We start from the raw sequence: 13002 nt of genomic DNA on the forward strand, positions 1-13002 counted from the left end.
AGGACTTGGGCCCAATTCGAAAAATTGGGCCATAGATGGGCCATAATTGGGCCTTTATGATTATGTGATAATGGGCCATGGGAATTGGATTGGAATAATCGGATGGGCCTTAAGGAAAGACCATGTAGAGGTTTGGGCCCAATTTGGAAAATTGGGCCATATGTTGGGCTTTGGCCTATTATCTGACTTTTGGGTCTTTGGAGTGTGATTTGGACCTTGGGCTTGGAACCCAATTATTAATTGGGTATTATTTGATGTTGACAGTTCGGGAATCTGTCAACCAGCAGCTGGAGTTTTATCTGCGGGACTTCAGCAATGCCAGGTGAGTTATCCTCACTATATCAACATGGTCTAAGGCACGAAGGTCGGCCCTTTCTCAGATTGCATGCTAGTATTTGTGTGATATGCTTATGCTTAGTGACCTGGTTAGGTCAGTGTCCTGGTTATAGGATGTTGCTATGCTTTTGGATCTGCTAGATCGGTTTGACTGTTATGATGCTAGCATATGATATGTATGTGATATGCTTATGCTTAGTGACCTGGTTATATGATGTTGTTATGCTATTGGATCTGCTAGATCGGTTTGACTGTTTAATGTGCTAGCGTGTATGTGATATGCTTATGCTGAGTGACCTGGTTAGGTCGGTGTCCTGGTTATAGGATGTTGTTATGCTATATGATATGTAGATTGATTGGATTGTTATATGTGTTATGCTAGCGTATGATAGTTATGTGCACATGTTTGTTTGATTGGGGGTGGGTTGAGGCGGTCCTGCTTTATGCTAAAGGCCAACATACCAGGGCGGTCTGGATAGACTACAAACCCAGGAGGGTATGATAGTTAGACCGAAGGCCCGACAAGCGGTCCAGACGTGCCGAAGGCTCGGAGAGCAGTCCAGATAGACTGAAGGCCTGCGAGGCGGTCCAGTCAGGCTAAAGGCTCATTATGCATGATGTTCTGTATTTGTATTGATATGATATTTGTTCTGGTTAGTATGGTTTGGTATTTTGGGGGTAACTCACTAAGCCTTCGAGCTTACATTTATCGAACATTGTTTCATGTACTTCTGATGATCGTGGAAAGTGAAGGCGTGATCGTACAACTCCTCATATTTCATGGTTTTATGATTTGATTATGGGGATACTCTGATGTTTAAATTATTTTGAAAACAAACTATAACCATTTAATGGTTTTTAAATGTATTAAAAAGTTTTAAATTGGCTTGAATTTTACGGGTGTTAATTATTGTTAGGACATAAATTTGTGGTTTATAATTTGTTTCTCAAGCCTTTTAGAGTTCTCGGTTTAGGACCGAAATCACTATGATCTCGGTGGTACTTGGATCGAAATCACCATGTGATTCTGTAGGCTTAATGATGTTTTCAGTTGGGCTGGGATTTAGTAATTAGGTATTAGTATATAATGTGTTATTTTCAGTCGTGAATAGAATGTGAAAATTATAAAGTTAGTCATTCGGTTTTTCAGAGAGAGAGAGAGAGATTTAGAGAGCATTAACAATTAGAGAGAAATTTTTTGATCTTATGTACCCGACTATTAATCAATAATAGTGTGCATTGAAGATTCGTGTTTGTGTTCTTGGTTCGTATTTATTGTTTTGTGTTTATCACTTGATCAGGATTCCACACTAATCTCTTGTTTTAGATTGATACCTAGTTCGAGGTTTTTCTGTTGGTATCAGTGCCTGAAAATGGCTTAAAGTTGTTTTAGTATCAATCTGTTTTCAAAACAATCCATAAATTTTTGAAGTTTTTGGGTCTCCTTTGGCGAAAAATCACCTTTGCTACTCATAAGTGCTCATTGTGTTCTTCGTTTATTTGGAAATTGAGATCAAAATCGTTGATTTCGGTTTTGCCTGGGTGATTTCAGCGGCACACTTGAGTTCACGGCTAGGTCAAATTGATTTCGGGGGCTACTAGAGTTCTCGGTCAGCAACTAGGTCAAACATCTTGTTTTCGGTCATACAGGGTTTCAGATCAGAGTTTTTGGTCTGACATTGTGTTTTGTCAACGATCTCGGTCAAACAGAGTCCTCGGTCAACGTTTTTGGTCAACAGGATTTCGATTAATAATCCTGACTTTTTGACTTTTCGGTCAAATAGTTGACTTTCAGGGATCTCAGTCAGACTAGTTGACTTTCAAGGTTTTCGGTCAAAGGGCATTTATCTTGGTCTTCGTTCAAAATCAAATTGCATAATCAGATTTTTACCGTTGGTCAATAATGAGCTCTTACAATAGTTCAATAACCACTTCTACCACCAAAGAGGTTAGTGAAGTTTCATGCTCTAAATCGTGCGTAGATAAAGTTAACAAATACCGTTAGCAAAATGAGTTATTAGTTAGAGAAGTTTTGGATCTTAAAAATGAAATCTATGAAATTAAGAAAGTAAACAAGCCTCTTAAAGAAAACTAGATGTTCAAAATAAAGATCTAATTAGGATTAAGGAGGAATTAATATAGAATTAAAAGTGTTCACTATAGTTATGCTAAAGAGGAAATTGCCAAATTAACTGTCGAACTTCATTTAGTTGATAAAATCCAAACAAACTCTTAGATTAGATCACTAAAAGACCTTAAGTTCGTGTAATTATTACCAACAATGTCAAATATTTCTCATACGCTCCGAAATATAAACATTTAATCTTTGATTACACTAACTTTTGATTCCAATGAAACCAATTAAGTGTTGTTACCGATTACAAATCATTGATCAAGTGAAAAGAGTACAAATCAAGTATATAGTGAAGATCAAACCAAAGATTACTAGATAGAAACATGAAATTAACTTGACATCATAATCTAACAAGTATTTAAGGATATAGAACCGGAAATGAAAGGAAAAGTTAGGCACACATGACTAAATCAAAACACAAATTCAATAAGCTTAATCTTCAAACAAACTTACAAATTTGAAATCTAAATGTTTCCAAAGTGTTAATTGATGATAAAATGGATGAAAATCACCCCTTGAGATGTCTTGGTCAAATTTTTGTTTAAAATGCCCAAGAAACCTCTTTAAATCGGAAGTTGAAAAATCACAGAAAACTGCAAGAATCGATTCCACGTCAGGGGAATGGTAAAATGACTGAAATGCTGAAGTGTCTCACCCCTAAACCAGAATGGCAGAAGCATTCGGGTTTTAGCCATAAGAACATCCTATGTGCTCATGCAACCCTAATGCTTGGATCTTGGTTTCTCTATTGTACATGCAATTCATCCAAGACTTTAAACCCTAGTTCTAGCATACAATTAATCATATTAACATGTGAAAGGGTTTTTAGATCTTACCTTGATTGTTATGTAGCAATAACAATCTCAAATCCTCCTTCTAATGACTTTAGAAAGCTTAGAGTCACAAGTGTCACTCCTCTAATGGTTCACAAACACCAAGAGCAAGAGGATGAAGAACAAAGAGAGAGGAGGCTTCCCAAAAACGTGTAGAAACTCTAGTGGAACTCTTAGCCACGTTTTTGGGGCTTAAGGGTACTATATATATATATATATATATATATATATATATATATATATATATATATATATATACATGTAGGCTATTAGGGTTTTCAACTAGGAAACCCTAATCTGACTGCTTAAGCCCTAAGCAACCCATGGACCCTTTTAGAATATCCCTTGGATGATTTCTAATGGGTTTCCCCATAGAATTCGTCCAACCTATTATTCCAAGGTAATCCATAGCCCAAATGCAAATATCTTATAATTACAGTTCCAGTCCCTTAAGTTTAATTAATCTCTTTTAACCACAAAATTAATTATCAATTAATTCTTGACTAATATTAATTAAACAATATGATTTCTCCTTTAATATATTATTCTCATAATATATTAATAAATCATAATTAATCTTCTATCTTCACAATTCATCCTATCAAGTTGCTTTGGTGAAGGTAACCCAAAAGGACCATGCACCATCGGGTCAAGTACATACCAAAATAGTTATGGACTTAGACACTAATCCAACAGTCTCCCACTTGGATAAGTCTAATAACTATTCTACGGATGACTTCAGATCCTGATCTGCAATCGTAGCTTTCAAAAGCCGCTTTCAACTCTGATCTTATCAGATACGCGTCCTTTAGATAAGGGATCATATATTCCTCCATTCTAGATATCGTATAGACTGAGACATGGATTTAAATCATTCTCTCTGTCTCTGTGTTGTTTCTTGATTTCCAATTTATGACGACTGACAACAGACTACAATTGAACACATCAAATTAGTCCCGGCTTGGCCAAGCACTTAGTGTCATCACAAAACCATCGAGGGGCCCACAGATATCGCTTTCATCCCACTTTGGATAAAAGGAATGGATAAACTTTGATTCAATGCTTGCTTGCACTCACTCACCAAATCACACACAATAATATGTTTTATAACACCAAGTTACTAGTGCGTTTACATATTATCAATGTGTAACCGACTCGCAAGTTACAACTCACACATCTCGGTTTCAAGAATATAAGATGTTATCGTCTCACCGATCACTCGTGATAAAATCCATGAAGTGATCCAAGTGAGCGTGGGATTAATCCAATGCTCAAATCATATTCATAAGCACTCATGAATGTTGCAACAAACATTTTCTTATGTCTAATACACTTTAGACAATCCACACACCAATTCATGCCAGTCTTCATTCATACCTACTTCCAACATATGAACGACTGTGGTCTGTTCGAATAATTTGATTGTTTAGAACCAATTTAATTATTCAGGAAGTCAAAACATGCAAAGTGAAACACAAGGATAATACTAATCCCATATGGCCCCAAACTCTGGGTATAAATAAAACATTTTATTTAATCACCATATTGATTACTCATTATTTGTTGTTTCGAGTAATCAACTTCTTACTTAAATTGTTACTACACTTGTCCCATGCTCTCAGCATGCACACAATGTTTACCTACGGTCCTTACTTTGTGAAATAGATCAAATGAACACATTTCCAATCATACTCATTTCACAACTCCCAATCCTAAGTATAAAAATATCAAATTCTTGTTACTTATGCTAGATTCTAACATTTTATGCAATGATTCTTTCGTAAAGTCATAGCTCAAAATCATCAAGACTTGGCCAATCTCTATCAGAAGCAATTCTATAGATATGATGTCTCTCACTCAAAGTACATTCCTTTGAACATCCTTATTGCATAAAAGTTTCTAATCTAGACATAGATTCTTAATATCCAACTCTCAATATGGAAACATTTCCATATTTTCCATATGACGACTCATTCTTAATAGAATCTTATCTATTTATAATAATGTCGATATTGTCCATCCAATATCATACTTCCAACTACTCATGTAACATCCCAAAAATACGAGCAAAAAAATTCATTTTTTAAAACATACACTTTGCAAAACATTAGAAATAAAACATTCACCGATCATATCATTTCATAATAGATGTTGCGTGTCTGGAAACCATTTTATAAAACATAATAATGTCAGAGTACAAATCCCCAAGAATATCTCATAGTGCGGAATACAAAGCATGTATGTGATGTGCCGCTACCGCGCCAACTCCTTCCCCTTCGAAGAAGAGGTACCTGATACCAAAACTGTAAACCGTAAGCACGAAGCTTATTGAGATCCCCCAACATACCACATACCATACAATCAAATATCATACATATATTTTCAGGCATATCTGGGTGCCCGAACTACCCCTTCGGTCATCTCGACCGGATACAGACTAGTCTATCTGGGAGCTGGCCTCCCCTTTAGTCCTCTCGACCGGATACTGACTAGCATATCTAGGTGCTAGTCTCCCCTTCGGTCCTCTCGATCAGATACTGGGGACTATTTCACCCCCTACTACTACCACATAACACATATATCACATAATCTATCCAGCGTGACTGGGCATGACCGCCCCTTCGGCCCTATCGACCGATATTCTGGGGGACTATCTCCCCCTACTGTCACTAGCACATAGCATCCTATCATACTAGCACAATAACATATCACATGTAGTAGCAACCCTAGATGAATATCACAGAGACAAACATCTATCATACAGTTTCTACTGGTGGGCCGGCATTGTGGCCGTAGACCCACCGCTGCTGGAAGGTAACTCACCTCAAAGTAGCTGATGATCTGCGTGGGAACTGACTGTCTTCTGCTGCTGTTGCCCCGGAAATCCTCCAGCTATAATTCCCACAAAACACTTAGTCAAATAATGTTAATCAACTTCAGGGTAGAATGACCATTTACCCCTAACCAAGCCAAAAGTCAAAGTCAAAGTCAACTTCCAGTTTACCCGACTCGCCGAGTTGGCTTGCCAACTCGCCGAGTCCCTATCCATTCGATTGACCATAATCCCGTCTCTACTCGTCGAGTTAGGCATTGACTCGACGAGTTTTCCTTCTAAACCGAAGTCGAATAGTCCTTCATCCTACTCACCGAGTTGTATGAATAACTCGTCGAGTTCATCTTCATCTAAAGAACATGCTATGCTGAGACTCGCCGAGTTGTATGAACAACTCGCTGAGTCTGTTCTTGAGTCAAGAAGATTGCCTTGGACTCGCCGAGTCAGGGCGTTGACTCGCCGAGCTACTTCATAGGTGATTTTGGCTTCTGACTCACTGAGTCACACCCCATGACTCACTACTCCACTCTGCAAACAAGAAAAGGGGGAAAACTCGGGGACTCGCAACTCGACTCGCCGAGTCCGATGAATGACTCGCTGAGTCTGTCACATGCAAATACTATATACTTGATTTTGCTTGGATCCAGCTCATTCCATACGTAGATCTGGGTTTCTAGGGCTTGATTAACACGTAAAGTTTCCAACTTTACGTGCAAATAAACACCAATGAAGGTTTTAGGGCTCAAAATGCACTAAAAGAGTAGATCTAGGGCTTTCATGCAATATGGCTTCATAAAGGCAGTGGATCCGAGCTCCTGGAGCTCAATCATGCCTAGATCTAAATGTTAATCAACTTATTACAGACCCTAAATCATACCCAATCTTGGAAATGGCTCAAGAAGGACTTTAATGGAGCTATAAGGGATTATAAGCATGGAAACAGAGGGTATTTTGGGGGTATCTCACTAAGCTTTCGGGCTTACAGTTGCGGTTTAATGTTTTTCAGGTTCTTCAGGAGACCGTGGCAAGGAAAAGGCGTGATCGTACCGCTCCTCATGATTATGTTTTACGATGTGGTTTTGGGAAGACTCTGATAATAATTCTATTGAAAACCTTTTTGTAATAACTTTATGAAACTCGGTGGTTTTTGAAAAGTTTAAATTGGTTGAAATTTTTAGAGTGTTACAAGTTGGTATCAGAGCCTTGGTTTGAGTGAATTGGAGGAACATTCGTGTGAATCCAGTCTCAAATCAAGGAGAGTTTTCAAAAGAGAATTTACAATGGTTTTCAAAATAAGTAAAGGAGGACGCGGAGGTACGATCAGCCGGAGCCAGTAAGTAACCCCAAAATACCATACATGATAATTGTTTTGAGCTATGATAGAACAACATGCTAGTACTAGGCTAGGGATCTTCAGGATTTCATGATAATGTTGCTTGATTTTTGATGCCTGTTAGCCTAGAGTTTCTTCTATGGGAGATTTCCGATGTTCCTCTAGGAGTGAGGGTTGAGTGCTTATTATGTATGTTCTTCACTAGGTTGTTGTGGTGATAATTGATATAAATATGGGTAGGTGTGGAAGGTAGTATGGGCCCGTACTACAGAAAGCACAGGACCCATTCGCGTATCAAAGAAACCACAACCTCTAGGGTTGGGTTGGGGGTTAGTTCTCGGGTTAGTGGGAAGTATCTGAGAACTTGCGGTGTTTCTTAGTATGGTGGTTACAAGACATGCTAGGAGCGGATCCTGGTTAGGATCAGGAGCAGGAGAGGGCGGTCAGGGTGGGTCAGTATCGCCCGAGGTTATCGGTCAGATGAGCACAGATGAGTTGGACGCTAGGATGCGTGAGATCCTGCATGATGAGGTTGCTGTGTTGTTCCGGGCCGAGTCGCCGGAACTGTTTGGGTCGATCAAGACCACCATGGTCGAGTATTTTGATGAGCGTTATGCAGCTCTTGCAGAAACAGCTGCTACGGCAGCTACAGCGGCTGTAGCAGCGGCAGGGGGAGGAGCCGGTAGAGGTTTTCAGTATCGGGACTTCAATAATACGAAGCCCCTGCCTTCGATGGATTTCAGGACCCGATTGTTGCTATAAGATGGTTGTCAGACGTGGAGGGGTGTTTCTTCACGTGTTCATGCCCTGCTGATCAGAGGGTGAGGTGTGCTCTGAACCTTTTGAGGCTCGGGGCGAAGGATTGGTGGAGGTTGACCACGGGAGCGTATTCTGATGCTCAACGAGCTGTGGTTTCTTAGGATCAGTTCAGAGAGATGTTCAGTACTCGCTATGTTCCGCGAGTAGAGAGGGAGAGATTAGCTCTGGAGTTCCTGGAGCTGAAGCAGGATTCAAAGTCGGTGACGGAGATCACCTGGATGTTCACTGAGAGGGCGATGTTTTGCCCGGAGTTTGCTTCGGAGCAGGCTCAAATGTCCCGATATCTGAGTATGCTCACGAGGGATATCAGGCAGTTTGTGTCTACGCAGAGGTGCGAGACCTTGTTAGAGTTGTAGGAGGCCGCCAGGCGGCGAGAGTTGGAGATTGAGTTGCAGTTGAGAGAGCAGAGGCAGGCCCCGACACAGTCGCAGCCGGCACCGAAACGGTCCAAGATCGTTGATTCTAGATTGGGAGATTGATATGTGCATATTTAGATCATATTAAGTGTAGATTTTTATTCATTTATTAGCTAAATTATTGCATTTTATGGACAAAAGGTACTTAAAAGTGTTTGAATTATGTTTTCAGTCCAAAAGTGAAGCTCATAAGCAAAAGGAAGCAGGAGAAGCGGTTGAGAGCTTGAGAATGGAACAAAGAAGAAAAACACTAAAAATAACACCTACTCGGCGAGTAGGGTCGACTACTCGGCGAGTCCACACGAATGATCGAGAAGATAAAGACTCAGAGACCCAGAGACTTATCGCATACGGGGACTGAGAGATGGACTGGACGAGTCGTTTCGTATATATAAAGATAACTTCTCAGAACGATGGAAAGGAATTCTGGAACGATTAAGAAGAGTTTAGCTGCGAATAAAGAGTCAGAAAAACCCTAGAGGACGAAGATACAAGCTAGAATTCACTTCTGAAGGAGATTTGAGGCAAATTTCATCATTCTACTTAATCTTTTATTTTTCATTATGGTTAAACAATTAGAATCTGTTTGTTTGCTGTTATTTACTTTAATTATGAGCTAAAACTCTTAAAATTCTGTTTGGGGATACGAAATTGATACTATGGTTTGATTATTGGTAGGATTAATTCTAAGTTGGTGATTTTTGTTATTTTAGCTTGCTAAAGAACCTTATGTGTGAATGATAATTAATTTTCTGTTAACAGGATGGTAATTGACTAGCATGAACATCTATTAACTATCAACCTCATATGCTATGTGACCACTTTGTTATATGTCTAGGATTAATGAACATGAAACTAGAGTTAATAAGAAAATTGAGTAAATTCATGTATGAGCTTGTGTGATGACCATCAACAAGAAGTTAATTAAAGAACCAAATTAGTTAACTATTGCAAGTCTAAATTAACCCAATAAATAACCTAGTGAATTTAATTAAATTAGACAATTGGCCACTGTTTAAGTTAGTTTATTTGCTATGGATTAGTGTAGTGAACGCGAATCTAATCACTTGAATCGGTAACCAACAAAAGAATTAATCCATTGCACCATTACCTTGAAATCAACCATAGGATCAATTGAGTTGAACTAAACAGAAGTTCCTTCCCATTATTGAATCTAGTCAATTCTTTGTTTTCTAGTTTTTAGATTAAGTAATAGTTAGTAAGTTTTCTAGTCTTGTAAAACTAGAGAAAACCCCCTACTTATTAATTAATTTAGATAAAACTAGTTTTTAGTTTTAATTTACTGTTCCCTGTGTTCGATACCCTACTTATTTAACTATACCACAATTGATAGGTCTACTGCCTTTGTGTGTTTATTTTATAATTAAAAGTAGGTTTAAAACTAAGTGAGTTTGCACACATCAAGTTTTTGGCGCCGTTGCCGGGGAACGGTTCTAAAATTAACGTTAAATTCTAATTTAATCGATCCTTTGCGTGGGATTTATCTTACACAAAGTTAATTAAAAGGTAATTCAGTAAGTAGTACAAGTTTTAATAAAAATCCGTTTTTAAAGTTACTAGAATTTTTTTTTTCTGTTTTTGCCTTGAACTCGCCGAGTGCACTCGTGCCGACTCGGCGAGTACATCGCTGTGACAGTTTTAATTTATTATTTTATTTTTGTTCTTTTTATGCGTTTTTTGTTTTGTTTACAGTTGTTTCATGACCCGAGGATCTGATACACCTATGGTCCCTCCTCTTGAAGACCCGGAATCCGCACTAAGGAGGAGCAAAGGCAAAACCGTTGGAGAATCCGCTTCTTCAAAGAAATCGCCACTCAAAAACCTCAAATCCGTTTTCAGCAAGAAGAGGAGCAGCAAATCAGGAGCATCCAGTGCCGCTTTGACAATCGGAGACCCAATTCAAGAAGACACCGAGTACGAGACCGAGGAAGAAGAAGAACCCACATACGAGCACGAATCCGAGTTTGAAGACGATTTAGCTATCACTATGGCTGATATCGATGAAGTCCGCATGGGGGAATGGAAGAAGAGGATGCGCGATGACACCGGCCCGGGACTTGTGCAACCCGCAATTCCCGCAACCGCTACATTCGAACTAAAAGGCCATATTCTCGCTCAACTCAAGGAGATTCCTTTTTATGGGAAGGATCACGAAGACGCCTACAAGCACTTGGACGAAGTGAATGATGTGGCTGACTACTTCAATGTACCGAATGTTCCACGCGAGACCCAGCTTCTTCACATGCTTCCAGTAACGTTCAAAGGTGCTGCAAAGGATAGGCTAAAGTCACTTCCTCCCGGATCAGTCACCACATGGGCCAAGATGAAGGAAGAATTCATTGATCACTTTTGCCCGCCCTCCAAAATAGCCAAACTAAAGAAAGCCATTTCCAACTTCGAGCAACAACCCGGAGAATCTCTTTATGAAGCTTGGGAAAGATACAAGAGCTTGCTTAGAAATTGCCCACACCATGACCTCAATAGCCAACAAGAGGTCTCCATTTTCTATGATGGAGTCAATGTCACCACAAGGCAATTGCTCGATTCACAAGGCCCGCTCACGAAGAAGGCGCCCCCGGTAATCAAGGAGTTAATTGAAGAATTCTCTAAGCATTCTAGAGAATACCACAATCCAAGAAATGAAGTAAGCCGGGGGGTAGTGAACTCGGCAAATGATAGCATGGCGGCGGTGATAGCGAAGCTCGATAGTCTAGATAGAAGAATGACAAAAATGGATCAAACAATCCATGCTATTCGGGTTGGATGTGAGAATTGTAGAGGGCCCCATCTCACAAAGGATTGTGATTTGGATGAAAATGGAAATAAGAAGGCTCAAGTGTTCTACTCAAGTGGCGATAGATACGACGAGAATTGGCGGAAACCAAAGAAGGAATGGCTCCCATACGAAGAATACAAGAAGGCTAAGGAGGAGAAATACAAGCAGAAGGAGAGGGGATTTTATCAAAAGGAAGAACCGGTAATGGAAAAGAAAGTCGATTTAGAAGAATTGTTCACTAGATTCATAGCCATGTCCGAAAAGAGACACAATGATCACGATGCTGCAATACATGAGACCAGAAATATGCTAAGGAATCAACAGGCATCCATTCTCAACATTGAGAAACAGCTGGGACAGCTGGCACATCAAGTGAATGAAAGAAGACCGAGTCAACTTCCAAGTAATACCGAAACCAATCCGAGAATGGAGAATGTGAGTGCAGTGACTTCCAGAAGTGAAAAATTTTTCACAAATGCACAGAGGATCTCCAATAGGAAGACATAAAAGGTAGAAGAGTCGGCTCCAGCTAAGCCCGACCAGACTCGTCGAGTCCCTCTAATGGACTCGACGAGTCCATGCGTAAATGACAAAACTGTCATTCCCTTAAAGCCATATAATCCCCCTTTGCCATTCATAATCAAAGCCATGCCTGTGGAAAAAGATGAAGCTTATAGAGTCTTTAGGAAGCATGTTGAAGCCCTACAAGTCAATATGCCATTTGTAGAAACGATGCTCAAAACACCCAAGTACTTCAACTTACTAAAAGCTCTCTTTGCTGCTAGGAAAGACTTGGCTGAAGTCGCGGAGATAATATTGAGTGAGCTACCCGAAAAGAAGGGCGATCCGGGGAGTATCATAATTCCGTGCCAATTTGGAAATACATTTGTCACTCAAGCGTTGACCGACTCGGGTGCAAGCATTAACCTAATGCCTTTCTCTTTCTTTAAGAAGCTGAATTTATCGGAGCCAAGGCCGGTAAACATGAAGATCCATTTGGCAGACAAGACGACAATTCATCCACGAGGCGTTTGTGAGGATCTTCTTATTAAAGTAGACAAGTTCATATTTCCGGTAGACTTTGTGGTGCTTGATATGGAAGAAGACCCCGAATTCCGATTATTTTGGGGAGGTCATTTTTAAACACCGCATGTGCTTTAATTGATGTATGTGAGTCTACACTAACGTTGAGGGTAGGTGACGAGTCCGCAATATTTAGAGCCTTACCAGAAGTCAAGCAAGAAGAGAAAGGAAAAGAAGAGATCTCATTTATCTATTTGGATGATGAGATACTACAAAAAGAACTTGCACTTTTGCAAGAAGAAGATCCAAGCAAGTTTTTGCTACCTTCTGCAGAGGATGGAGATGTTAACAAGGACTTGGAGGAGATAGAAAAGCTACTGGAAGGAGCCGACTTGGAAAACACAGTGGAAATGGTGAAATACGATCCGACTCGCCGAGTCACTTTCCTAGACTCGACGAGTCCAGTCGAAATTGCCAA

General features: G+C 39.8%; 1 protein-coding gene and 1 non-coding gene across 2 annotated transcripts; one reads left to right on the plus strand and one right to left on the minus strand.

Moving 5' to 3' along the window:
* Window positions 1-11096: 11096 nt before the first annotated feature.
* LOC111897270 (small nucleolar RNA R71) lies at window positions 11097-11203 on the minus strand. Its single transcript, XR_002852185.1, has one exon. It is a non-coding gene; the product is annotated as a small nucleolar RNA R71 (small nucleolar RNA).
* A 946-nt stretch (window positions 11204-12149) lies between these two features.
* LOC128133454 (uncharacterized) lies at window positions 12150-12644 on the plus strand. The gene has a single exon (XM_052770911.1). It carries the CDS (start codon window positions 12150-12152, stop codon window positions 12642-12644), a length of 495 nt encoding a protein of 164 aa, XP_052626871.1.
* Window positions 12645-13002: the final 358 nt, after the last annotated feature.

The sequence above is a fragment of the Lactuca sativa genome, chromosome 4 (assembly GCF_002870075.4).
Source record: "Lactuca sativa cultivar Salinas chromosome 4, Lsat_Salinas_v11, whole genome shotgun sequence".
NCBI lineage: Eukaryota > Viridiplantae > Streptophyta > Magnoliopsida > Asterales > Asteraceae > Lactuca > Lactuca sativa.

What these genes read in the sequence shown, in the direction of transcription:
- LOC128133454 (XM_052770911.1), top strand. Translation starts at nt 12,150, where the DNA reads ATGCCTGTGGAAAAAGATGAAGCTTATAGAGTCTTTAGGAAGCATGTT.